Here is a 27,305-nt window from a genome sequence, read left to right as displayed (position 1 = left end):
TAGCATTTGGTGTTGTCACTGTTTTTTTTTTTTTTTTTTAATTTAGCCATTCTTACAGGTAAATAGAGATACTGCCTTGTGGTGTTAATCTGCATTTCCCAAATGGCTAGCAATGCTGAATATTTTTCCATGTTTTTATTTGCCTTCTTTGTGTTCTCTTCAGTGAAATGTCTCTCTATGTCTTTTGCCCATTTTCTGATTTTATTTTTTTACTACTGAGTTTTGAAAGTTCTTTATATATTCTAGATCCTAATCCTTTGTCACACATGTGATTTGCAAATATTTTTCTCTTCATCCTGTCAACAGTCTTTTTTTTTTTTAATTTTTATTTATTTATGATAGTCATACAGAGAGAGAGAGAGAGAGAGAGAGAGAGGCAGAGACATAGGCGGAGGGAGAAGCAGGCTCCATGCACCGGGAGCCCAACGTGGGATTCGATCCTGGGTCTCCAGGATCGCGCCCTGGGCCAAAGGCAGGCGCCAAACCGCTGCGCCACCCAGGGATCCCTGTCAACAGTCTTTAGCAGAGCAACTGTTTTTAATTTTTACAAAGTCTGACTTATTTTTTTTTTCTTTATGGACTGTGCTTTCTGTCCAACTATCCAAATGTAAGAATGTTTTTGGTTAGATCTAGATTTTAATAATTCTCTCTTATGAACTTTTTCCTAAACATTTTACAGATTTTCCTAAAAATTTACAGATTTCCTAAAAATTTTACATTTAGGCCCATGATCCACTTTTTAAAAGTAATCTCTATACCCAAAGGTGGGGCTTGAACTCATGACTCCAAGATCAAGAGTCAGATGCTCCACCAGCTGAGCCAGCCAGGTGCCCCAGTTCATGATCCATTTTGAGTAATTTTTTAATAAAGTGTGAGACTTTAGTCAAGATGCATTGTTTTGTTTATGGGTGTCCAGTTGTTTCAGCATCATTGGTTGAAAAGGCTATCTTTCTTCCACTGAATTGCTTGCAAACTTCTGTCAAAAATCAGTGTGGGTCTATTCCTGGATTCTCTATTCTGTTCCACTGATCTATGTGTCTGTCACTCCACGGATACCACAGTCTTGATTGCTATGTTTTCAAAAATGTTGGCATATAGAAGATGTTCAAGAAATGCTCCTTATTCATTCGCTCAACATGTACATGTATATATATATTACTATTAATATAATTGCTCATTTTCTTCCTATTTAATTTTCAGCAACTTATCTAGAGGCCAAATTTTTAGCAACCCAAGGTTCTCTTAGCCCTAGAAACGACTGTCATAAAATCTCTGCATTAAAAGAACCAAAAAGTGTGCCTACAGAATTTTATTCAGAGAAAAATGGATTCCTGATAGAATCTGATCTGTTAAAACTTGGAAAAAGTACCCAGAAGTCACTAGAGCAGCATTTCCCAAATTATGTCCCTTGTTACACTAAAGTTGCTTCTCGAGAAAAAAAAAAAAGAGTTTCTGGCTAACACCATGGGGGAAGTCCTATACACAGTAGTATTTTTTAAAAGAGACTCATAACAAGTATTATCATAGTGAAGCACCTAAAAAGTCGTGCAGTAAAATACATCCACATAACTTACTTTAAACTAAGGCTTCTCAAACTCCTTTACTCACAGAAACCACATTTCCCCACATACAGGAACATCCCATGAAATTATTCCTGGGAGTGTGATTCTCTGAGGTCTATTTTGAAAAACACTGGCACAGAGCATTCTCAGAAAGACCAGCGAGTGTCATATCTGGTGGAAATATCAGGGTCTTCTAAGCCGGCAGTTTTCAAAGCATGGTCTGAGGACCATGTGGGCTCCCAAGGCTCAGGGCAATTGCAAGGTCAAGCTATTTTCCTCATCATCTTTTCCAGTCTCATTTTCTTCCAGGCATACAGGGAGGTTTCCCGGAGGCAGACGACAAGAGCTGACACATAATTCACGACTGATTGAATGCAGAAGCAGATGTGAGAATCCAGCTGTCTTCTATTAAACCAAACATTAAGGAGATTAAGCAAAAAACAATACCATTCTTCTCACTTTTTGTTTTTTTAAAAACAGGGGATTTTTTTTACATCAAAAGATGTTTATGGACATGATGACTTTATTATTGTTATTTTAAAACAAATACATTGTTTTTTAAATTTCTCAGTTTTCGTTTTAATACTGATGGATAGGATCGCCTAACACCCTTTGGGGCCCTCAGTAATATTGAGTGTAAAGGGGATATGAAAATAGGGGAAAACCCCTGTTTCCCCTTCTCTGCTCACACTCACACATCAACACTTCTGATGCCAGACGTGTGGGTTTTGCCCATGTCAAGCAGTCCCGTGACATCAGCTGGGCATCCCACAATTCAATTCAATTCTGACTCTATTCAGAACTAGTGCAGAGCCCACAGGTCAGGGCCTCAGTCCCACAAGACTGTCCCCCTCCCCCTAGTTCAGATGCCAGTTGCGAGTCACCTATTTTTACCTGTGCTTCCAATCGGCCAGCTGTAAATCGGGGTCCCCTGGCCCCCTTCTCGGGTTCAATAATTTGCACCTTCATTCGTAGAGTAGTACCACAGGACACGACTCAGGAACAGCCAGATGGCAGAGATGCGGAGGGCGAGGTGAGGAACGGGTGCAGAGTTTCCCGGTCTTCTTGGGCACATCTCCCTCCCAGTACCTCCATGTGTTCAGGAACTCAGAGGTTCTGAGTTACACTTTGAGATTTTTATGGAGGCTTCATCGTGCAGGCACGATCAATTACTAACTCATTCTCCAGCCCCTCTTCCCACTGCAGAAGATAGGGCATGAGGCCCAAAGTTCCAAGCTTCTGATCCTGGCTTGGTCTTCCTTTAAAAAAAAAAAAAATTAAGACTTTATTTACTTATTTTGAGAGAGAGAGAATGAGAGAGCATGAGCAGAGTGAAGGACAGAGGGAGACTCAGGACTCAGTCCCAGGTCCTTGAGATCATGACCATGAGCCAAGGGCAGTTGCTTAACCACGTGAGCCACCCAGGCGCTCCTGGCTTGGCCTTCCTAGTCATCAGCCCTCACCCAGGAGCCCAGGAAGAGTCACTTTATTAGAACAAAAGATGCTCCCATCAGCCAGGAATTCCCGAGGGCTTAGGAGTGTATGCCAGATATTGCTGTCATTCCGAAAATTAAAGGATTTTAGGAATTCTATCAGGAACCATGGCAGAGACCAATATATAGATTTCTTTTTTTTTTAAGATTTTATTTATTTATTCATGAGAGACACACAGAGAGAGAGGCAGAGACACAGGCAGAGGGAGAAGCAGGCTCCATGCAGGGAGCCCGACGTGGGACTCGATCCTGGGACTCTGGGATCATGCCCTGAGCCGAAGGCAGAGGCCCAACCACTGAGACCCTCGGGCATCCCCAATATATAAATTTCTTATTATTCCACAGGACGTGAGACCAAAAAAGATTTAGAGCTGCTATTCCAAACAAATCCTCTTAGGGAGAAACTGAGGCCCTAGAGGGCTAGTGCTTGGACATGAGTGAATTCAAACTGGAACCCAGATCTTATGATTTCTGGGCCCAGGGACTTACCTAAACCCTATCCTGCCTAATGTACTTTCGTGAGCTGATCAAACAGAATCCAAGGTACGTGATGTGGTTAAGAAAACTGAATCCCAAAGTGAACTGTTGTTCTCTACTTCTGCAGTGCCAGCAAGCCCGTAGCCATGAGAGGACACACAGTGGAAGAAGGTGAGCCAAGAAACACACAGCAGAGGGAAAGGCGCCACTTAGTGCAAGATCACACGCATAATGGTGCCTGATAAATAACTGCTGGTAGAATGACTGGCATAAAGCGGGTCCAGAATTTAAATTTTTAAATTTAAACGTGTGTATGTGTACTACATACGTGCGTGTGTGTGTGACTAGGCAACGTCTATGTCATGTATTACACTTTAGAGAGAATAATGCTTTCATTCGGAGTTGTATTCAATTAAATACAATTTTTCTTTGGCTAAGGGTCATCTTAGCCAGTTGGTTGTGGGAGAGCAGCCTGCCTGTGCAAAGGCAACTTTGGGGATCCAGATAAAAAAGAGTTCACATGTTCAGGCTGATGCCAAGCTGGGAGAGTCGACTCTATGCTGGGTATCCTCTGCCTTCAGCTCTGTGCCCCCTGATGCCTGAAAAATCCTGCTGTGGTCAGAGACAGCGGACATACCCAGGGTATCTGAGGATGGTGCCCACATCATCTCAAGGACATCCCTGGGGCCCTGACTCGCCATCTATGAGTAGAGTGATGACTTCCTATTAGGTAGATCAAGGGCTTGCCTGTACTCCAAATCACTGCCCCTTAGAGCCTGTTACAAGTATCTGAATTCTAGCCCTTGAGCTTCATTCTCTGCTTAGGTTGGATGATGCTTTAGTTGTAGCTATTCCCTGGTGGGACTAGAGCATGGGTGCCGGCGCATGAATTAGGCAGTTAATCATTTCTTGGGAGCTTGAGCTAAAAGGCACCGGACAGATAAGCTTTGCTGGGGCGTAGAGAAAGAGCAGGGCACTGACGTCAGGGATAGCAGGCACAGTTTGGGGGTGACGACAAGTCCCTCCTCAGGAGAACCAAGCATCCCCAGGAGGACCCCAGACCTTCAGCTCTGGCACAGATACTAAGACCTGGCCTTATCAGGCCAACGGCTATTTTAGGGTTGTTGGGGTAAAGGCAGGCACCAGAGAAGGAATCCAAGGGTCTGGGCTGTGGTCTAAGTCCCAGAGCTTCAAATCTGGGAGTGGAGAACAAGATGCAGGATGGAGACCGATAGTCCCAGGAGGAGGCAGCAGGAAGCTCAGAGCTCCATTCAGCCTCCTCTGCTGGAGGCAGTACATTCCTGAGGTTGCCTGGTCCTAGCCCTGTGGGAACCCCAAGCCAGGGCCCTGGGGTCATTCCCTGGCTCACATGGATCCTCTGCTGTCATGAAGTTCTGGCCCTGGTTTATCTTTCTGTCCTCCCTTCCCATCCACTTGCCCTGTTTGAGCCAAACTGAACCATTTGCTCTTCCCCTGCATGTATGTTCCCGGTACCATCTCTTTGCTCTTCCTACTCCCCCTCCCCTTGGAATGTCCTTCCCCACTGTCACCCTGCTCCTGAATTCTGTTCCAAATCTTGACCACCCTCCTGGCTGTATTAGTTTTCTATTCATTTCTATTGCAACGAATTACCATGAATTTGGTGGCTTCAAACAACACAGATTTATTATCTCACAGTTCTGTAGGTCAGAAGTCCACACACCTGTCACTGAATTAAAATGAAGTTCCTTCTGGAGGCTCTGGGGCAGGGGCAAGGGGGGCGAGATTCTGATCCTTGCTCTTCACAGCTTCTAGACGTTGCCCTCATTTCTTGGCTCGTGGCCCCTGCCATCTTCAATTCCTCTGACCCTGCTTCCATTGTCACATCTCTTTCTCTCATCATAACCAGAAAAGGCTTCCCTTTTTAAAGGATTCATTCTAATTAGATTTGGCTCATCTGAATAATCCAGGCTACTTTCCCCATCCCCACGAACTTCATTTAACTACATCTGTAAAAATCCCTTTTGCCATGGAAGGTAATCTATTCACAGGTTCTAGGGATTAGGATGTGGACATTTTGGGCAGGGCCACTCTTCTGCCTACTACCCTGGGCCAGCTCAAGTAGCCCCCACTACCTTCCAAGCCTCTTCGCTACCATTCTGGGCTCCTCTGGCCCTTGGTCTAGGTTTCCCACCAGCCCTGCAGATCTTCCCCACCGTACCTGGAATTGTCATTACTTGTTGATTTGTCATTTTCCTGTAATACGCTTTGAGGTCCATGAGAGCAGGGACGGGGTCGATCTTGTTTACGGACACATCCCTGGAAACTAGCACACTGCCTGGCATATAGTGCTCAAAAATATTTTGAGGGGGGACAACTCTTCTATGACACATAACTTTCTATTTGAAGTTACATCCCCCAACCATATGATTTCTCCTCTGTGAGACTCTACACTCCTTGAAAGCAGGGTTCACCTGCGGCTTGTCTGTTGTGTCCTCTGGGGCATCTTGACAGTGCTTGGCACATTTGGTGGAATTCAATTGAATAAATAGGTTCAGACTCATCTCAACAGTCTGGTTCTTAGTCACAGGGCACAGGAAGGAAGTGTGCGAATGGGTTAATGAGGGCTCCCCGGGAAAAGTTTCTGGAGAAGAAGCCCTTGGGGCAGAGGTTTGGAAAGAAATGAAGGGTAATGTTTCTAGCAGCAATGTCCACAATAGCCAGACTATGGAAGGAGCCTCGGCGCCCATCGAAAGATGATGGATAGAGAAGCTGTGGTCTATGTTTACAATGGAATATTCCTCTGCCTTTTGAAACCATTTGCTTCGACGTGGATGGACCTGGAGGGTATTATGCTGAGTGAAGTCAGTCAATTGGAGAAGGACAAACATTATATGGTCTCATTCATTTGGGGAATATAAAAAATAGTGAAAGGGAATAAAGGGGAAAGAAGTGAAAATATCAGTGAGGGAGACAGGACATGAGAGATTCCTAACTCCGGGAAACGAACTAGGGGTGGTGGAAGGGGAGGTGGGCGGGGGTTGGGGTGAGTGGGTGACAGGCACTGAGGGGGGCACTTGATGGGATGAGCACTGGGTGATATGCTATATGTTGGCAAATTGAACTCCAATTAAATGAAAGAAAAAAAGAAATGAAGGGTAAGAATTGGCAGGGCTGAGGGGGTGAGGACATCCTATGGGAGGACTGGTGTGAGCAAAGTCAAACATGGGAAAGATGGCTGGTGGGGAGTAACCAGAGATGAGACGGAGTAGGGGAGGGTGAAAATGGTGACCAGGGCTCGGATGCCGGGTGGCGTGTCTGGATCTGAGGCAACAGTGTGCTACCAGGGACTACCGAGCAAGGAGCAACGTGCTGAAAACAGGGTTGGAGGAAGACGGGATGGAAGCAGGAGCACAGCGGAAGGGAGTGTATTTCAGGGAGCAGGGTGCTGGCTGTGGCAGGATGCAGGCGGGGAGGGGGGGGATGATAGCTGCCCCCCGGAGACAGCCAGACAGACTAGATGTGGAGACAGGAGATGCGGAATCAAAGATAATCGGACACCAGAATCTGGGGCCTGAGAAAAGCAGGATGATGAAGGCCTGGCTTCCATCAGATGAGCAAAACAGTGAATTTAGCATTGGGCACCTTTCGTGTTGGGTGTCAGAAGGGCATGCCTTGGAGGTGACAGGCTCAGCTCCATTGCTTTCATCGCCACCTCCACATAAGAGAGAAATTGGGAGTCAGAGGGTATTTTTCCAGTGTCTGAAGTGTCCTTTCTACCCCCATGTGGCAGGCCTCCTGTCCCTGCCCAGCCTACTCACCGAAGCAGACACTCTGACCCCCAGAATGACCTACCATCTCCATCTACAGATCCCTCGCCCTCCTTGGGCTAGTCACGTTCCCGGTGCTTTGCCAACATGGACTCATTACACCCTCATCACAACCCTGAGAGGTAGGTGATATCAGCCCCATTTTATGGATACTGAAACTGAAGCTCCCCTAGAGGATAAGCCAAGCACCGGAATCCTCACACCTAGGAAGGGTGGAACCGGGATCCGCGCTGCAGTCGTTGAGCCATGACTTCGTCACACCATTGTGCCTCCTGCCCGCTGTCCAATGAGGTTTAACTCAATTCTCCCCAGTTCCATTTAGCAGACATTTCCCGAGCACCCACCGAGGGTAGGGTGGTCAGCCAGGGGGTGAGGAATTAAGGAGGCATGAGACCTGGTAGGAGAAACAAATACAAAGGCCTCCCCACCAGGAGCCTGCCAGGCCCACGGTGCCTGGAGGGGCTTGGTTCTGCCTGCCGCAGCCAGAGCGGGGCCATCCAGTGGGCGCCGTATCAAGCCGCTCCCAGGAACCCCAAAATTTCAAAGTTGAAAGGGACCTTAGTGGCCTACCAACTAATTTTACAGATAAGGAAACTGAGGCTCAGAAAGGGGAGGTGGCTTTTCCAGGGTAACATACCTGCTTAGTGGCAAAGCCAGGCCCAAAGCCCAGGTGTCCTCCCTGTGGCCCTGGTGCCCTGCACTCAGGTGGCTCCTGTTCCCTTCAGGGCTGGCAAGCCGTTCCCCTCTGCTCCTGGCAGCCGACTTCCCTCCGTGCTCCCCAACCTTCCGCTCCCCGCGCCCCATCCTGGCCTTGCACACCTCGCCCCAGTCTGCAGGTCCAGAGCGCCCTGGGGCAGGGAGACCGGTTAAGCCAGGCCCAGCCCACCACCTCCCCGCCACCGCGGCCTCCCCCTCCTCCTCCGGGCGCTGGGTGGGGGGAGAGTGGAGGTGGAGCCTGGTAGAGTCCTGTGCGGCAGAGATGCGCGTCCCTAACATTCGCAGACGGTGAGTGAGGACAAAGCCCTTTATTAGGATTCTAAGGGTTTTGCTGTCGGCACCAGCTCATCGCGTCCAAAGTGCTTTCCCTACAAAACACCAACAAGATGGATCCAACCCGGGCCCTGCGGCCCCCAGGTCTGCGAGACGAGGAGGGCCGGGGCGAGCCGCGGGCGCTTCTCAGGCCCGCGTAGAGGAAGACCGCTCCCCGCGTCTGTCGGGCCGGCCGACGCTCCCTTTTCTTGCCTGGTCGGGTCGGAGAAATGCGCCCCTGTCCCTTGCGCGGGAGCCCGGGCGCCGCGGCGGAGTGGGCCCCGCCCCTCGGGCTGAGAGGCGGCTCGGGCGGCCAATGGGGGCCGGGAGGGGGCGGGGCTTTCCGGGAGGGGGCGGGGCTCGCCGGGGCGGCGGCGGCGGCGGCGGCGGCGGCGGCGGCAGGGCTCACAGGTGGGCAGCGCGCCCGGGGAGCGGTGCGGGGGCATCTCGGGGGCGCGCGGGGGCGCAGGCCGGCCCGAGGCCCCTGGCGAGGTGGGGTCCTGCGCGCCCCGAGCGTTCCCCGGGCCCGGGCGGCGGAGCGCGGCGGGGCGGCTGCGAGGGGCCGGGCCTGGTCCGAGGGACGCGGGGCCGCCGCAGGGGCGAGGGGAGCCGGGGGCCGGCGCGGGGGCCGGGGCGGGAGGCAGCCCCACTCCCTCCCTCTGTCTCCCGCAGGTGTCGGCCCGCCCGGCCCCCCAGGCCTGGTCAGCATGAAGCTCCTGTGTTTGGTGGCCGTGGTCGCCTGCCTGCTGTTGTCCCCAGCTCAAGCCAACAAGGTGAGGGGGGTGAGCCTGCAGCACCTGGGGCGCGACCCCCTGCCTGCGGGCCGGGCCTCGCCGTCCTGTGTGGGCCCTGCTCGGGGCTGCAGGCCTCCCAGGGGTGGCGCGGGAGAGGGGTGGAGCCCTGAGCACGCCCCTGGATGGAGGCAGCCCAGGGAGTTTGCATTTGGAGGAGTCCCCCCTCCCGCCCCCTCCCCCTGCTCCTGGCTAAACAGGGGTGGTTATAACGCCTACCACTCTACCTACTAAGGAGACTCAAGGAGCCTAGCGAGTGGACAGTGCTCCAGTCCTGGGAAAGCCTCTTGCACAGCTGGAGGTTTCCCTTACCCAGACTGACCAACCTCAACGCCTGGGACTCCTGGAAATTGCCATTCTTTAGCGGTGCATGACCCTGAGCTGGGCTTGGGTAGCTCTAAGGAATTTGGAACTCTGAAGGTCACCAAGGCCTTATGTAAGATTGAGTCTGAGGGTTTGCTTCCAGTCCCTCTGGGGAATTCCCGACTGGAATGAGATGGAAATAGTCGCGTTGTTGTCTCTTACCCATTTCAGAGAGGAAGAACTTTTTTAAGGGGTTGCTTGAGGATTCCCGTGGAAATGATGCATTTTGTTCTTGTTCACCCCTGCCCTCTGCCTTCCCCCAGTCCTAACCTAGGAATTTGGAGATGGGATGGGGGCTCAACCATCAAGATTCCGGGGCCAAGGTGCACACAGCAGGTGTGGAGTCCAGAGTACAGCAGGCTGTCACTTTGCTGGCCACACACACCCCAGCTCCCAAGCACCCTGCTAGGGAATGGCAGCCCCACACGGTTTTCTGTAGGCCTCACTTCCCACCTGGGCAGTTTCTGTTTTGAGGGTCCTGTGATCATAGCATCCTTTTTTGCAGAAGTCATTCCTTGCTGAACTTGGGGATGGGAAGGGTTGGTCAAGAGCATTCATGTATGGAACGGGGAATTCAAAGTTGGAAGTCCTGCTAGAACCTGAACCCCAGGGCCCTGCCTACATGCCTACCTGCCTACCCTGTGCTTTCTCTTCCAGAGCTCTGAAGATATCCGTTGCAAATGCATCTGTCCACCATATAGAAACATCAGTGGGCACATTTACAACCAGAATGTGTCACAGAAGGACTGGTAAGGCACTGTACAGGCTGGCTCATGGCTGCTACAACTAGCAGAAGTTACAAGTGTTTACTGGGGCTCTTAGATCCCTCGGGGATAAGCTTGCTCACTCATTCCTCCTGGAGCCTACAAAGGACTGTCTCGTCCGTGGTCACACAGCCGGTTGGGAATAAGACCCAGATGTCTTGAATTCTAGCTAAGGGGTTCCTGGTCAGAGAAGTGGATTTTGTTATTTTGCTTTGATTTGGGTGTTTATTAATAATGCAAAAGGGTAGAAGAGAAATTGGGAGAGGTAAGTGGTATGCCCACATACTATGGGACCTCTGGTGTGTGGAGAGCTTTTGCAGAGCTCCCTAACGGGTGTGATTCGGTACCAGTCTCATTAACACCTTGGAAGGCAGGGGGAAGAGGTAGTGTTTCCTTTGTATAATTGCAGAGACTAAAACACAAAGAGGAAATTTCAGTCATACTCCTGTAGTCCTGAATTCATTTCTGGATGCTTCCTTTTAAAAAAGAAAGAAGAAAGAAAAGAAAGAAAGAAGCACAGATTCATTCAGAGAAAGGAGAAGGGAAGTTTCAACGTAGTGCCCTAGAAGGAGTGGCTTAAGGGAGGCTCAAAAAGGAGAGTGCTTGGGGACATCTGGTGGCTGACAAAGACCAGGAGCAGGGCTGGCATGCTCTGGGAGGTAGGGCACATGGGAGTGGGAACCAGTTAGGTTCAGTGTGGTTTTGTGGTCCAGAATTGGAACCAATAGAAACAGCTTTAAGGGTAGCTTCAGGGAAACAGATTTAAGTGTGAGCCGAGGAAGTATTTCTAATCCAGATTGTTTTGGGGAGCTGAGAAGCCCCATCCTTGGAGGGATCAGAACGCAGGTGGGGTGGTTGTTTGCAAAGGGCCCCTTAGAAGGGATTTGCCTCACAGGGAGGGGGTGTCCAGTTCAGGCACCTGCTTGGCTGTTGCATTAGCATCATCAAGTGGGCTTTGAGAAAACACAGATTCCCAGCACCACCTGGCCCCAAGATTTGGGGGTTTTATTGTTTTCTTTCTTCCCAGCTTTACTGAGACCCACTAGGCATAGCACTCTATGTAAGTTTGAGGTGTACAACCTGATGATTTGATGCACATACATATTGTGAAACGTCACCACAATAAGGTTAATGAATACCTCCATCACCTTATATAATTACCGTGTGTGTGTGTGTGTGTGTGTGTGTTAAGAACATTGAAGATCTACTCTGTCTTCACAGTTTTCAAGTGTCTAATATAGTGTTGTTAACTGTAGTCACCGTGCTGTACATACTCGATTTCCTCCCGTCCGGATTTGGATTCAGTAAATATCGGGGAGCGGGGGTGGGGCGGGAGTAACATTTTCTTAAAGTTCCTTAGGTGATTTCGATGCAGTTGATTCAGAGCAGCATTTGGGAGTTTTGAACTTCTCCGGTTCTAAGATTGAGTGATTTTCCGAGAGGCAGGCGAGTGAGACGTGTAGACTTGGGATCCGGCCTGCCTGGCTGCAAATCCAGGTTGACCCCTTATTCATTGTGTGACAAATGACTTAATGTCCAGCATACCTCAGTGTTTCTCCTCCGGCGCTGTTTTGAGTATTAAATTAGTGTGCATGTGCATGTGCGCGCGTGCGTAGATCATCATCGTAAGCCCTGGAAAACTTGAGCTCCTCCCACGGTGTAGACTGTTTCCCTCTGGCTTCAGTCATCCTGATGGATTCACAAAGGTCCTGGGAGGGGCCCCTGTGACCGCCTGGTATCTTGTGGTTATAGCTCAAATAACATCAGGAGATAAATTGATAGACCATCCGAACCCCACAGCAGATAATAGGGCTACGTCCCACAGGCAACAGCAGATTTCAGTAGCCCTGTCCCTGCCCTGGGCTGAAAACCCAAGCAAGCTTGGATGCCCACAGAGAAAGGAGTCCTGTCTGGACCTCTCAGGCAGGCTATAGTTTATCTTTTCCTTAGAAGTCAGAATTAGGGGATTGCCTAATGAACAATCCTAAATTGAGAATCTCGAGACATTTCCGTTAAGGGCGGTAGGTGGGAACTGAGGCTGGGCAGGATTCTTGGAGCAGAGGCTACATTGGTGACACCCCTCCCCCGCCACAGGGGTCGACACAGGGGTTGGGTAGGGCAGTGGGGCGGGGCTGGATCTGCCCAGGCTGGGGCCAGTGGAGGTCAGTTGTGTCCCCAAGGCTGTGCCCTGTGGGGGAATATGTGCGGCCTTTGTGGTGCAGAGTGAAGCCAGATGTGTCTGAGCCCCAGGCCTCACACTCCGGGTCTAGTGCTGGGCGTTCATAACCACCTGCCTGTAGGAGGGCAGGAACCCTAACAACAGTGCTCCGTCGGTGGGTCAGCCCGGAGGATGTTACAGAGGCAGCCCCGGGAGCGGGAAGGAACCACATACGTTAGTTCGGCATCTTCCCAACTCCTAAAAATTGAACCTTTCTATAAACAGAATGTGTTCTGGAAGCACGACGTGCAAAATAGTCAGAGACCCATCCCTCCGCCTCTCCCTCCACCCACCTTCTCCCACGGAGGTTCCTGGGGTACCCAAGGGAACACGGCCTGAAAGGCACTGATCGAGCTCAGCCTCCATTTATAAATGCGGAGCCGAGATCCAGAGGGGATAAAGAAATGACCTATGATCACAGAGTGCGTAGGAGAGCGGAGAATTGAACTCAGCTCATCTTTCTCTGTAGCCCTCACCCTTGACACCACTGGTCCCCAGAAAGGTACGTGAAATCCTTAGAGAGCAAGATCCTGTGTGGGGTTGCACCGACTCTTAAGAGGCCAGAGGCAGCCGAAAGATTGCAGCGTTTCATTTACCGTTCCCCTAACCAACCCTTCTACAGCCTATTCCCGTGAGTAACAGGATTCCAATTTGAAGAACCTGGGTTGGTCCCTCCCAGCGGCCCCTGACACCCCACCTCGCTTGGCCTAGTGGGGAGTGCACACACCCCGCTGCAGCATTGGAGTGACCTTCCAAACCCGGACCCCACGTGGCTCAGAAAGGGAGGCATCTGGTCCTCAGAGGCCTTGTAGGGACTTCCTGGAGAAGAGAAGGTCCCGGAGCCGTGTGTGAACCCGGCCTTGGCCCTCGGCCCCTCCCAGAGGCGGCAGCGTGTGGGGTCTGGAAACTGCGTGGTTACAGTGGAGGAAGACCCAGTCGCGAGCAAGGAGTGATGTGTTGAAGTTGTTCCCCCAGGTGAGACTGGAGTCCCCAGGGGTTTAGGTGAAATCATGCGTGCTACATACTGGATTTTCTAAGGGCAACAGGCTTTTAGAGGACATCTCCTTTTTATTTCAACACCTGATCTTCACATCACACATCTTTGATGCCTCTGCCGGAAACCCAGCCTGAGTCTTGAAGGACCCTGGGATGGCTCAGAACGGGCCTGCTTGTTCTCAGAGAGCTACGCTTGACTCTTGTGGGATTCCCATCAGAGCTGGAGGGGCCTTAAAGGTCGTGTGATACAACCCACGGATCCCAGAGGAGAGCCAGGCCCAGGGCCCCAGACCTGGCTATGCCTCTGCGAACCTGGAGTGTGTTTGACTTTCCCCGGTGGTCATGAAAAGGTGCATCTCGAGGTCATCTGCTTACCGTGATCTGTGGACTATACGGGTTGAGGGCCTCCTGAGGGAGGCTGGGCCCATCAGGAGGCCCAGGTAAGGAGCTGAGCGTAGTCACAGGCCTCGCCGAGCCTGAGTGTCAGATGTAAGGACGAGGGTTGGGATTGGGTCCTGACCTCGTGGTGGTGGTGGTGATGGCCATGTTGCCTTCCTGAGCTTGTTTCCCCCTCTTTAACTATGGGGCCTGGGATCTGTCGCTCTCCATACTTGGGAGTACTTTTAGGTAAAGGTAGGCCAGGTGGGTGTGTTGTTAGGACAGTGTGGGGCTCCCGGGGGCCAGGTGGGCGTGTTGTTAGGACAGTGTGGGGCTCCCGGGGGCCAGGTGGGCGTGTTGTTAGGACAGTGTGGGGTTCCCGGGGGCCAGGTGGGCGTGTTAGGACAGTGTGGGGTTCCCGGGGGCCAGGTGGGCGTGTTGTTAGGACAGTGTGGGGCTCCCGGGGGCCAGGTGGGCGTGTTAGGACAGTGTGGGGTTCCCGGGGGCCAGGTGGGCGTGTTGTTAGGACAGTGTGGGATTCCCGGGGGCCAGGTGGGCGTGTTGTTAGGACAGTGTGGGGCTCCTGGGGGCCAGGTGGGCGTGTTGTTAGGACAGTGTGGGGCTTCCTGGGGGCCAGGTGGGTGTGTTGTTAGGACAGTGTGGGATTCCCGGGGGCCAGGTGGGCGTGTTGTTAGGACAGTGTGGGGCTCCCGGGGGCCAGGTGGGCGTACCGTTAGGACAGTGTGGGGTTCCTGGGGGCCAGGTGGGCGTACCGTTAGGACAGTGTGGGCCTCCTGTGGCAGTCCCTTACTCAGGGAGCCGTGCTCTTCCAGCAGTGCGCTGGGTGCTGGGAATATGGAGATGGCCTCTGTCCTCAAGAACCTTAACATCCGCTCAGGGGAGACTGAACGCATAAAGGTGGGATTACAGTGCGTGATGTCAGTGCTGTGATAGAGATGAGCGTGGGGAGCTGGCTGCCGTGGGGACAGGTCAGATCTTTGGACTGGATCTTGAAGGATGTGTAGGATTGAGGGCATGGAGAGGGCAGGGGGCAAAGCCATGCTCCTGGCAGAAGGCGAGAGTTGTGTCAGGGAGGGGAGCGTGGCCCTTTCAGAGAAGAGTCCGGAAGATCAGCTGGAGGACGGGGAGTGGGTGTCGAGGGGCAGGGACAGAGCTGGACAGGTCGGCAGCCGTGGCGTGAGGTGCAGCCATACCTACCCGCAGGGAGCAGCTCGGTTGTCCTCACCGTAGAGGCCTGTAGAGGGACTGACCAGCTGTAGGCTTTGGGGGGTCGGGGGGTGAGGTGACTGAGTTTCCCTCTCCTGACACTGCTTGGCTGCCCGGTGGGGAACTGGCACAGGCCCGGTGGGGAGGCTGGGTCCCCGGTCTGGGGCAGAGTGGTGAGACCTTCAGCTAGGACACGGCATGGAGCCAATAGAGAAGCTGTGTCTTCAGAATTTTTAAGGAGGTAAAATCAGTGGCATTTGGTGGGTTCACAGGTGAGAGGAACAGGCTGTGTCGAGGTGATGGCCACATTAGGACCTGGTCGGCAGTGGGGGTGGTAGGGGTGCTCCCTGCCATGGGGGACCCAGACCCCGGGACCGGGGAGCTGGGGCAGACAGCGGAAGGGTGGATGAGGGGTGTGTGGTCCCTGTGGGCTGCTCCGTGGTGGGTAGTGGGCGGCCGGCTGGAGCCGTGCCGGGGGGCGGATTCAGGCCCGAGACCCCAGGCTCGGCCCCACCAGCTCTGCCGTGGGAACCCTTGGGCGGGATGAGCCCGTGCTCTGGGGGGCGTAGCCTGACACAAGGAGGCCGCCGAGGGCAGACATTTGGGTGCCCCTCGGAGAGCTGGCCGGGGTGGGCCCTGGACAGCTGCTGGGAAAGGGCTCTGCCCACCTGGCGCTTTACGGCGCCCCCCGCCCCAGGCGTACCCTCACCTCTGCCCAGCCCCGCCCCCACGCCCACTGCCCCGTCTGTCTCTGTTGCAGCAACTGCCTGCATGTGGTGGAGCCCATGCCGGTGCCCGGCCACGACGTGGAGGCCTACTGCCTGCTGTGCGAGTGCAAGTATGAGGAGCGCAGCACCACCACCATCAAGGTAGCCCGGGCCTCGGGGGGCGGGCCCACCCCACTCCTGGGTGCCCAGCACCCACAGTCTTTTGCTGTGTTCTGGAACATTCCAAGTGGCTGTGGGACTGGCCTCTGGGCCGGCCTAGTCACCCCAGCGTCCCACACCTCTTGGAGCCAGCTGTGCCCTCTCCATCTGTCCAGTGGCTCCCATTACACAGGGCTGGGAGGTGGCACTGGGAACCTGGGACAGGGGCTTCACGTCACTTTTTTCCTCCTGTTCTTCCCAGTTTCCCCCTTCTTTCTTCCTTTTGTTCAGTTAGCCTCTCTGAGGTGCCTTTTCAGTTTTGGGCGCCATGCAGGGTGCTGCCGATAGAGCAGTAAGCCCGCCCTCCCAGGAGAACCCGTCTAACTGAGCCTCCACGGTGAGCTCAGACCCCTGAAACCCCGCCCCCCCCCCCCCCCCCCCCCCCGAGAGCTGTGGGCCAGGGCTGTGTGTCTGCGCGGTGGGGCCTGGCAGGAGGGGCTTGGGCCCCGAACCCCGTTCTCGCAGGCTGTTTGGGCGAGTTCAGGAAAGAAGTGGTGGACGTGGTCACCGTCATAGCGAGCAGGGCAGGGGCTTGGTCCTTTCCTCTGCCACTAGTGGGCTCCGCAGGACCACGGCTCACTCCAGCAGAGGCTCAGCCACCCAGAGCCTCCCTGGGTCTCCTAGTCCGGCTTCCAGCTCCTGGGCCAGGCCCCACGTACCGATTGCTCGCTGTTCCCGGCCAGGTTCTAAGCTTACTTCTGCTGGTCCCATGGAGAGTCTAGAAATAGCATCGAGAAAGGAACTGAGTTTAACGACACTGCCCGGTCCGTCAGGTTCTGCCTCTGAGGCTCAGGAGGGGAGGGGAAACTCCCTGCTGCCGTCCTGCCCAGACCGGGGGACTGGCCGCTCCTTCCCTGTCCTGTGGTCCTCCGTGGCCTCGCCTTTTTGCCCCCCACTTGTCAGTCCTCGCCCCGTCAAGCTGTGCACACTCAACTGCTTTTATCCTCCCGCCTGAGCCAGCCCCTCCCGGAGCGTCTTTCTCCTGCTCTGAACGTGCTCCAGGACCCCCCTCTCCGGGGACCAGATGGCAGAGACTGGATGCTCAGCCAGGTGTCACCTTCCCTACTTGGCAGAAAGGGACTTCCCGACGCGGGGACCTCATCAGACACACTTCCTAATCCTCAGATTTCCCTCCAGTCCTCCTCCCTGGGAGGCCCCCAGGCCCCAGCTTCAGCCTCCTAGAGACTCTTCCTCCAGTCCCCTTGCCCTTCCCGGGGTACGGCCAAGAGGTCTGACCATTCACCTGTTTAAAGAGGCTTGGACACTACTGCCCCAGTCAGGGAGGAAGTTGGTCCAGTGGAACTTGACCTTTGACTGAGCTGGGCTTTGACCCAAAAGTCCCAAGGTTTCCTTCTTTTATCCATAATCGCGGTCCCATTTGGGTTCAAGGTAGGGGATCAGAAGCCAGTGACGGCCAGGCGTCGTGAAAGTAGAGACAGCATGTGAGCCGGAGTCAGTGAATCTGAGTTCAGGTTACGTCTCTACATTTGCCAACCTTGGGACCTAGGCTGAGTGGTTCAGGCTCGTGGTTCTCTGTCGGGTGAGTACCGGCCACCCAGCGGGCGTTCAGACGCGAGTGAAGGTGCTCCTGAGGTCCAGGCACAGAGGCGTATGGGTGACGCCGTTACAGGGCCCGTGGCTGCTGAGTGTCTTGGGGGGTCCTGACTCGGATGCCCAGAGCTCCACTCTGGGGAGCCCTGAATTCGCCTCGCTGAATGTGTCTTTCCTGGAAAACAGAAGTCACTCCAGCTTGTGAGGCTCTCCATGTGTGAGGGACTTGGGAAGTCGTCATCCTGCCCCGTGCGGGTGACTGATGGGGGGCTGTGGCCTCCAGCCAGCAGCACACACCCTGCCAGCCTGTCCCCCCACCCACTGGTGCACCCTCTCCGTCCCGGAGCTCCCCACCCGTCCGTCCTGCCCTTGGCCGTGGGCAGTGCGCCCTCGTCGTGCCCTGGGTCTCGGCCTCAGGCCTCACCAGCCGGTTCTTCCTTATTCCTCCCTTGTGTCCAATTGCTTTCCACCCTTTCTTAGAGCCAGGTGGGTCCCGTTTCCCCACTCCCCACCCCTGGGGGCACCTTGGGGTGGCAGGATCCAGACATCTTCCCTCATTATCTGTTGTTTTTGTGCCTACTGTTCTTAGGGGATCCCCTCAGTTTAGGGCAAAGCTGCTAAATATGTGGAATAGGGCCCCGTCCCCGCTGTCTTTCCCTCCAAGCCCGCAGCTCTCAAGACATGGCCGTCCTGGCCCCGGGGTGTCAGTCACAGGGCAAGCTGGCTCTCTCCCCCAGGTCATCATTGTCATCTACCTGTCAGTGGTGGGGGCCCTCTTGCTCTACATGGCCTTCCTGATGCTGGTGGACCCTCTCATTCGAAAGCCGGACGCCTACACCGAGCAGCTGCGCAATGAAGAGGAGAATGAGGTAAGCAGGTTCCTGGGTGCCAGGGCCCTGCCCGAGCTCTGCCCCGAGCTCTGCCCACACATGGGGGCCCAGGCGGGGTCCGCATCCCCACCCCCCACGCGCCAGTTTGCTTTTCTCCTGTTCAGTGGCCCACACGCCCCCCGGACCCTGGAGCTTCCCTCAGCAGGGAGCTGCCCTCTGCACTTGCAGATGAAGCAGGAGCTGGCTCTGCGCTTTGCCTGTTGTCTGGCATCAGGCCGCCCCTGTGCATGCACCAGGGGCCCGGGTGTTCCCATTTGTGCCTCCCTGGGCTGAGGGGAGCCCACCGACCAGGGCCGGTCACATGCAAACACGCGTGGTGTCCTGATGGCTCGGACACTGGTGTCGAGTTGGCGGTGGGCTTTGCAGAGAGCGGGTTGGGACTCTGTAGACCTCTGTTAAGTGCCCGCTCGGTGCAGAGCACAACCCGGGCACCTTAAGGGAAAAGTCGGATTTTAAGAGCCTGCGGAGCCTGAGGTGCTTGAGGGACCTGGAGCGTTTTGGGGCTGGGGTAAGCACGTAGGAATGGCGGCAAACAGAGCCTGCCCATAGCTTTAGGCTGCACGGTTACTGGCCTCCAATGTCAGGCTAAGGAGTTTCCACTTCATTAGATGTGGAAGATGGGGAGCCACTGCCACCGGGCAGCCCACAGACCCCCCTGGTCAGGGCTGGCGGAGCTCGGGCCGGGCCCTGCATGCCCGGCAGCCACCATCACCCTCCGCCATCTGTCCCTGTGCTGAAGGGTTTCGGGTGCCCTTGCAGAGGACTCCCCGAGTGGGCCGGAGCTGGGTGGAGGAGAGGCAGCAAGCATGTGCAGCTGGCCAGGGTGGGCGGCCCCCCCACCAGGTGCCCAGAGCTCTGCGATCCTGGGAGAGCACCGCCGCCGGGCCAGGGGTACCCAAGGGCAGGCCAGGCCTCCCCGCCGTGCTTTACCCTGAGCCCAGGCTCCGGGAAGTTGTGGAAAGCACGGACCAGTCTGCTGCGGGAAGGAAACGGATGGAGCGAGTGAACCAGCACGTGTACTGAGGGGCTTTTAGGGTGGCGCATCTCAGCATGTCCCGGGAGAAGTTGAAGACACTGGGAGATGCTTAGCTTGGGAAAAAAAAATAATAATGATAAGCCAAAACTCGAGGAGATACGTGACAGCAGCCTTCGGGTGTTTTGTCTCCCCGCCGGTGAGGCCAGGGGCAAAGGACCCACAGTGGGGAGTTAAGAGGGAGATTTAACACGTGGGAAGGATGTCATCCACCGGATGACACGGTGGAGAACGGCTTCCGAGGGAGCCAGTGTGCTTGGGTCACCAGAAATGGCCAGACATCGGCTCAGCTGCCCCCCGGCGGTCAGCACTGAGCATGTGGACCCCGGGCAGGAGGTGGGAACGGCCAGGCCCCCCACCAACAGGGTCCGGGCTCCCATCTCAGCGCGTAGCCATCTGGTGTCGTGAGTCTGGGCCGGCGTAAGCGAGACGACGAGGCCGGGGAAGGAGGGAGGCCTGACCATCCACGGCCCCGCTGCTTCTCCTGGGTTTGTGCCCGGGCCCTCCCCAGCCTGCCCCCAGGCTCCTGCTGACACGAGTTTGGCCAAAGGGGGAGCAGAGAGGATGAGCCTCGCCCCTTGGAGCTGGGGCCCAAGAGGTGGTGGCGCTGGCAGTTGGGTGGTCTGTGTTCAAGAGGAAACCTCGCGTGCCTACCTGGTTATTAATGTGCAGTAATAGCAGCTCTGATGGGGAGGAGCATCGCTAATAAACACTCGGTGATTAGGGGTAATGTGGTAATTGCAGTCCTGGCTGGGGGAGTAATTGAGAGATGCAGCCCCGTGATTACACAGCCCGAGCGGCGACTCCTCTGGAATGTGTGGCTCTCGGGCATGGCCTTGCTGTGTCTCCTGCCGTCCTGGATGTGGTGCCAGAGGGGAGGGTGGCCTCCATCGCTGGGGCTGGGCCCGGGCCCCTCTCGCCCAAGAGACCTGGGTGCTTCCCACTCTGAGGCTTACGTCCCAGCTGCCTCTGCTTGTGTGGGGGGCTTTATGGGGGCGGGGGCGGGGGTTAGATTTGGTCATCAGTGCCTGAGAGCAGGTTCCGAACCCAAGGGTGGATAGTCCCTGGATGCAGATTTTGGCAGAGTAGGAAGGAGGGCTGTCCTACGGGGAGGTGCCTTCCGGCCGTGTGTCGTGGGGGTCTGCGGGGGCAGTGGGGTGTCTTAGGCAGCTCCCCCGCTGAAGCTGGCAAGCCCGCCTGTGCTGCACACCGTAGGGGATATTTCCTGCCAGGAGACAGAGGTGGGGTGGATGACACCCCCTCACCTCCTACCCCGACGTTCTAGAAGGTACTACGAGGTGTTCCGTCTCTGATGCCCTGACCAGAGGCACCGGAGGAGTAGGGGCGCAAAGTGCAGCTCCTGGGTACAGGAGGGTGGCTAAGGGAGCACCTTAGGGCAGCTGTGAGCGGGGTTTGCACACACCGCCCCCGAGTCCCAGCACGTGGCCCGGCGCCCCACCCCCTCACCTCCTGATTCTCTGTGCTGTCCCCAACTTGGGTGTTCCTAGGTCCTCCCTCCCAGGGGGTCAGCAGCTCCGTTTTTCTCCCATGAACATGGCTTCTCTTCTTCCCACTGGCCTCCCAAATCCCGTGGGTGGCACTGTGTAGACTTCAGACCTCCTGACTGCCTTCGGGGCTTGAAGTCCCAAGACGGAGCCCAAACCAAGTGAATGAGCCGCAGCCATAAAGGCCAGACGAGGTTTTAGGAGATGGGCAGTGGGGGGAAAGCTAGGTGCTCTGGGAAGCTCTTTGTTAGACAGGGGCTGGGGACTTCGCCTCCTGTTAGTCTGGGAAGGAAGGCTTCCTGGCAGAGGCGGTCTTTGGAGGATGCATAGGAGACTGAAGATCTTGTCTCTCCAGATACCCGGTGCCCCGAGTCTTGGATGGCGAGGGGTGCCCTGCTGACCCCCCTCGCTTAGTGCACGTGGGGACACGGGGGTGGGGCTGGGAGAGCAGGTCCCTCAGCCACCTGGCCTCTGGCCGAGCAGCAGCAGAGCCGGGGCTGAGGCTGCGTCTCTGGGTTCATGAGTGTCTACGGAGCATTTCCCTTAAGAAGGAAACAAGCAGGATGGGGTCTCCGCTAGGTGAGGGATTTGGCCTTCCCTCCCAAAGGAAAAAAAGGACGGGACCTCTCAGATCCCTTAAGTGTCAGCCTAGGCCCCTGCAGCTCCGTGACCTTGAGGAGGAGGCTCCAGGGCCCCCGCCCCACGCCTGGGATCCAATCAGAGAGATCTGGGGATTGGCTCACTTCCCAGGTTTGGGGGCGCTCGGCTCCATTCCCCCAATTCCTGTAGCCAGGAGCTCTCCTGCCCTGGGGCGAGAGGTCTGGAAGAGGAAGGGAGGCCTCCCCCACAGCCCTGGCCCCAGCGCCCCAGGAGGGAGATGAAAGCCTGTCGTGTTCCCTTTGAAAGTGCTGGCAGGTCTCGGTGGGCCCTGATTGCCCAGGCTGCCTCCCCTGGGATTCCGGCGGCATTAGGCCTAATCCCCGGGCTCAGACGCCCTTTGAAAGGAGGAAGCAAGCATGTTTGCTGGGACAGAAACAGCAAACAGAGCTTGTTAGATGTACGGGTTTGGCCCCCTTTGAAGAGAGAGAAGGAAGGGTTTCCGTGAGGCTGCGTGTCTCTGCTCCTCGCAGCGTGGCCCCGAGCTCTGAGGGTCCTCAGAAGCCTCCCCCACGGGCATGGGTACAGTCCGAGGCCCAGTGCGAGAGGGACGGGAGGGGAACCCCAGATGGCCGGGGCACGGGGGGACATGGGGGCGGGAAGGCCCAGGGCCCCGCGGTGGTCAGGCCGCGCTTGGGCTGACCCCTCGCCCCAGGAGGCTGCCGGAGAACCTTGCAGAGGACGCGCTGATGGGGGCGGTTCCCTGGGGACGGACAGACGACTGCGGTTCCGTGGCCGTTTGTCGAGCATCCAGCACTGTCGTTGGGAGCTGGGCTTTGGAGGCAGAGCTCGGGGCTGGGGTCCAGTGTGCCGTCCAGTAGCCGTGGCGCACAACCTCCCGGCGCATCCTCCGTCGGGAACGGCTGTTACTCAGTGTCGTCGTGATGACGCGTGTGCCCGCTTGACGAGGGTTTGCTTGTCCTGAAGCATGAGCGGTGTCTGCGGGCTCTGAGCACATCAGCAGCTTGATGATTGCTGGAGGGAAGGCCTGGGGCAGCAGGAGCAAAGTCCTGGCCGTGAGGGACCCACGTGGGCCCGGGTGGCTGCAGGGCCGGGGCAGCGGGCGGGGTTTCTGCATGGGGGGGCATGGCGTTGGGGGCCCCAGCGAGGTGGCTGGCAGCACAGGGGAGGCACGGAGAGCTCTGCAGCAGAGAAGCAGTGGGGTGGGCTCCAGCAGGACAGATTGGGGTTACACTTGGAAAACTGAGGGAGGCCATGGAGCCCCCTTTGTGAGGGGCTTGGCACCCGGGCTGTTCGCAGCTGTGTGACCCGGTCGGAGACAGCACCGCCTGTCCTGCCCCCGCTCCCAGGACTGGGGAAAGGGTGGAGGGCCCGCCGCGGGGGTGGGCATTCCTGTCCTCGGTCCCCTTGTCCTCAGAGGGGCTTCGGCCCCGCCCAGGGCTGTCTCTGAACCAGAGCCTGTGCATCTGGGCCACCTTGACGGTGGTGTCCGCTCTGGCCTGTGCGCACCAGCTTTTGGGGCCTCCCAGGCCAGACAAGAGGAGGGCCTGGCTCGAAGTCCCCGATTCCCGGGGCCTCTGCAGGCGCGGGGTGCTCAGTCTGGCCCCGTGGAGAGATACCAGCTTGCTTCTTTGAGCAGCCAGCCGCCGCAGGAGCACCCAGCAGAGTGCTGGGACCGGAGAGACGCCGGCACCCCGCGCTCAGCCACCACATGGCTCGTCTCACGTGGCCTTGGTTTCCTTGTCTGCAGTGGAAGTGACGTTACCCCGTAAGCCCAAGCCTGCGGATGATCCACGTAAAGTCCTCAGCAGAGCCCCCGACACACGGTGACATCGTCACGCTGGCCTGGTCCCACGGGGCACTCCACCCGGGACCCCCACCGGGACCCAGGTGCCTCCCCCCTCCTGGCTGCCATCCTGCGTCCCTGCCGTCCCTGGAGACCCCGCCTCAGAGGGAAGGGGCAGGAACGGTGTGATTTCTCCCGCGCCTCCAGCTGCCGTCCCGCGGCAGAGCAGGCTAGGATGAGGCCCCACTCCGGGCTGCCTCTAGAACACACGTGGAAGCTTTAATACCTTTTAATCGGACTATTAGCAGTGGAAACACGGAGCCTCTCAGCAGCAGCTTTCCCCCACTTAGGAGCTGCTTGTTAAGACTTTACATGAAGGGGAAACAAATGATATGTGGTCCTGCGGTGAACTTCGGCGTGTTCCTTAATGCTCTGCTCTTGGCTTCCTCTGCCTTCCCCTCCTCAAAGTGCTCCCTGGAGCTGCCGAGCCGTCGGGAGACGCAGGGCTGAGGCTGGCGCGTCCCTCCAGGCCTGCCCCCGGGGCTCAGCCTGGCACTGCGGCTGGGCCGGCCGGGACCAGATGAGAGGCGGGGGGAGGACAAGGCCCTTCGGCCATGAAGCCAGGACAGCGCCAGGCCCGGGTGGGTCTTCAGTGCCCGCCGCGCCTACACGGCCGCCCGCCCCGAGGCCTGTCCTTGGCCCGCTGTAGCGCCCAGCTGGCGCAGCCGAGCCAGGAAGGAGCGGAATCGAAAGGTAGCGACATGGGGCCATGGTCGCTTCTCCGAGGCAGCTCCCTGCGGCAGCAGGCTGCCAGCTGTCTCCCCCTTTCTCCTGCCTGGTGGGCCCCACAGCTGGCCCCTGACGCGACTAATTGCTGCTGCGAGTCGAACGCTTGCCGCCGGCCCGGCGCTGCGGAAGGCTCTGCTCGGGTGTCTCGCTGAGAGGCCGCTCTTGCGGTCCCCGTCCTACGGCAGGGACGTAGGCTCAGACGAGCTAGCTTTGCCCAGGGTCACTTCCAGGAGGCGTTGGAGCCAAGGTGCGGAGCAGGTGCGTTTGACGCCCCGGTGCTCTGAACCGCGGAGCTGAACCACCAGGGAAGGAGGAGCCGGGGACGTTTCTCGAGCTCCTCGTCCGTGAAGGCCAGCGTGCGAGGAGCTTCACACGGGGCGCTTTGCTTCACCTCGCCACTCCCATCTCCTGAATCCCGAACCATGTTTTTCAAAGCGTGGGTCACCAGCCGTCAAGTCGTGAAATCAGTGTCGTGAGTCATGACTAGCGTTTTAAATACTTCCGCAGAGCAGGGGACATCAGCGGCCTCAGGCCAAGTGTCTTACACGACGGTTCTTTTATGTGTGTGCACGTGTCTGTGCACACGCACTGGGTCATCGGGTACTTGCAATTCCTGCCGACAGGACAGTCAAAACCATCTAAGACTGGCTTTATTCAGCTCACGTTTGCAGAAATAGCCACTTGTCCAGGGACCTAAAGCCGTTGGGTCCTAAGGCGGTGCCTCTGTCCCAGCTCCCAGCTGGGCTCTGAGCCGGATCCCCTGGGGGCCGTGGGTGGAGGATCAGAGGCCCCTCGGAGCCCAGGCCCGGAACCCAGGAGTCCTGACCTTGGGCTCGGTGCACTCCCTGCCTAACACTGCCCGCACCCGCCTCCCCGGTGTCGCCGCCGCCATCCCCAGCTGGGCGGACCGGGAAGCCGTCCTGGGGGGGTCCTGGCCCGGGGCTCCCCGGGAGGCAGTGGCCCTCATGAGACAGTGACTCAGAGCTCGCTGCAGCCCTGCCCTACCCCCCAGCCTCACCCCCAGCCGGCCACCTCTCTGTACCTGCCAGCTCGCTCTCCCCTACTCTCGCCTAACCGCCCCTCCCGGCTCCCCAGCCTGGCAGCTGCAGGGCGACAGAAGCTGTGCCAGCGCGGGGCATTAGAAGCAAAGTTGCATTTACTGGGCGGCTCTGGGCTTAGAGAGGTGCGCTAATCCCTTAAGAGATGTGTGGCAGGAGATGAGAGGCAGGGAGAGCGAGGGAGGAAATCCCCACGGGGGTGTGGGCCTGGCCCTCGGCTCTAATTCCCCCCAAAGATCAGGTTGGGGTCCCGCAGGAAATGCACGGGCTCCGGAGCTTCAGAGGCAGAGAGGTGGTAATTAGGGGAGCTGCTGCCTCCGACAACAGAAGCGGTTCCGCGGGCGGAGGGGAAGGGGCTCCGTGGGGCACACGGAGAATTGCTGAGCTACCCTCGCCTGTCCGCGGGCGGTGGGCCAGGCAGGCTCCGGGCCGGGAGTGCTGGGAGTGGACCCCGAGGTTCCATCCCTGCCCGACTCCCTTGGGGCAGAAGGGAGGGACATCCGTTCCTTCCCGGGGACAGTGGGCCCATGTTCCCCGCAGGCACACACTCACTCTGGGCCTTCCTGCTGTCCCTGGGCGGTGGCAGGCAGGGTGAAGGCGTTCCGGGGTGCCCTGGGGCGCACAGATGCCTTCCCTGAAGCCATGGACGGCGCCAGGGCCTCTGCGCTGACCCAGTGAGGTCCTGAGGCTGCAACTCAGTATTCATCCTGAGGGTCGGAAATAGGCCAGCGGGCTGCGGCCTCGTGGTCACTAGGGCCCCAGATGGCACTCCTCCCCCAGGCCCCACCCTACGCAGTCTCCGGATGCTGAGCGGCGCCCCCAGCCTCCCACATGGGGGAACTCAGCCTTGGGGTTTGCCCCAGGGCATCCTTTGTGTGTGGGGTTTCAGGCCCCCGCCCTGGCCCGCGGTGCTGACTCTTCTCCCCCTTTTCTCCCCCCTACAGGATGCTCGCTCTATGGCAGCCGCTGCCTCCCTTGGGGGCCCTCGAGCAAACACCGTCCTGGAGCGGGTGGAGGGCGCTCAGCAGCGGTGGAAGCTGCAGGTGCAGGAGCAGCGGAAGACCGTCTTCGATCGGCACAAGATGCTCAGCTAGACGGGCCGGGGAGCTTGGGCTCAAGGACCAGGGCCCACGGCTTCCAGCTCCTGGGGCTGCCCCCCCCCCCAGTACCGCCCCCCACCAGGACTTCTCTTGAGAAGCCCGAGGCCTTCTCCCTTTCCCTCTCCTTAGCTAGTTGAATCCGGGAAGAGTGGTAGGGTCCCTGCTCAAGGCTTTGGGCTCGAGGGGAGGGGGTGGCGACCCTGCGGGTGGCCTCGGGATTGAGGCAGTCTGCACCTCCTTCCTTCACCCTTCCCGCCTTCCGGCTCCAGATCTCGGGAGCGCTCTTCCCCTTGCCAGGTGCAGCTGGGTCACCGGGAGCTCCGTGCGCAGGAGGAAGGCAGTCAGCATGTGCTCCTCTTCTGCCGTAGCTCTTACGGCCGCCTTCCCCCCAGCGCAGCCTGGTTCCGGCCCCCAGGGTAGCTCTGATGGGACAGCTGATGCCACCGAGCTGCTCCCTGTGGTCGGGGCCCACCCGGGCGCTTGGCTCCCCGCCCCCTCCCCCACACTCTCCCACCAGCATGGGGCAGTGCCGCGCCCCTCGCTTCCTGCAGCACCTGGCCCCTCACTCCGGCCCCCAGGGCCAGGCCGTCCCCCGCCTCCCCGTGTCTGCCACTGCTGAGCCGACACTTGGTGGGACCACGCGACTGAGAGGCTGAGCGGTGGCTCTGAGTTCCATGGCTCCTGTCCTGGGATTGCCACTCGCCTGATTTCATTGCACCGGTGCATGGAGAGAAACGTTTGTCCTCCTGTTGTCTGTAAACCAAGGAAGCCATCATTAAACTGTCTTATTTCTCCCACTTTCTAGACTTCAAGAGATCTAGAGAGCTTAGTGTTTCACTGCATCCCAGGGAGGGGACCGAGAACAACCCTAATAGGTCCGGCTGAGCAGCAGGGCCCAGACTGACCGGGTGGCTGTGGTAGGGCCCACAGGGGTGGGGGCCG

The 27,305-nt window shown here is 57.1% G+C and overlaps 1 protein-coding gene and 1 long non-coding RNA gene across 4 annotated transcripts; one reads left to right on the top strand and one right to left on the bottom strand.

The window, feature by feature from the left end:
- On the bottom strand, positions 1 to 8,327 carry LOC140635988 (uncharacterized). The gene is made up of 3 exons (XR_012033374.1): positions 7,979 to 8,327; positions 2,457 to 2,821; positions 1 to 1,967 (listed from the first exon to the last, which is right to left on the bottom strand). It is a non-coding gene; the product is annotated as an uncharacterized lncRNA (long non-coding RNA).
- TMEM9 (transmembrane protein 9) lies at positions 8,322 to 27,160 on the top strand. 3 transcript variants are annotated; one of them, XM_072831370.1, is made up of 6 exons: positions 8,322 to 8,346; positions 9,043 to 9,143; positions 10,182 to 10,273; positions 15,868 to 15,976; positions 18,322 to 18,453; positions 26,208 to 27,160. In XM_072831370.1, the coding sequence occupies exons 2-6, from the start codon at positions 9,078 to 9,080 to the stop codon at positions 26,355 to 26,357; spliced, it is 549 nt and encodes a 182-aa protein (XP_072687471.1). In that variant the 5' UTR covers positions 8,322 to 8,346; positions 9,043 to 9,077; the 3' UTR covers positions 26,358 to 27,160. The 3 variants fall into 3 exon arrangements, with proteins under 3 accessions (XP_072687471.1, XP_072687470.1, XP_072687472.1); XM_072831369.1 differs by lacking the exon at positions 8,322 to 8,346 and adding an exon at positions 8,727 to 8,781; XM_072831371.1 differs by lacking the exon at positions 8,322 to 8,346 and adding an exon at positions 8,838 to 8,862.
- Positions 27,161 to 27,305: the final 145 nt, after the last annotated feature.

This window comes from Canis lupus, chromosome 6 (genome assembly GCF_048164855.1).
Source record: "Canis lupus baileyi chromosome 6, mCanLup2.hap1, whole genome shotgun sequence".
Classification (NCBI taxonomy): Eukaryota; Metazoa; Chordata; class Mammalia; order Carnivora; family Canidae; genus Canis; species Canis lupus.
Note: the sequence above shows the minus strand (reverse complement) of the source record. Positions and strands in the feature narration are given on the sequence as shown.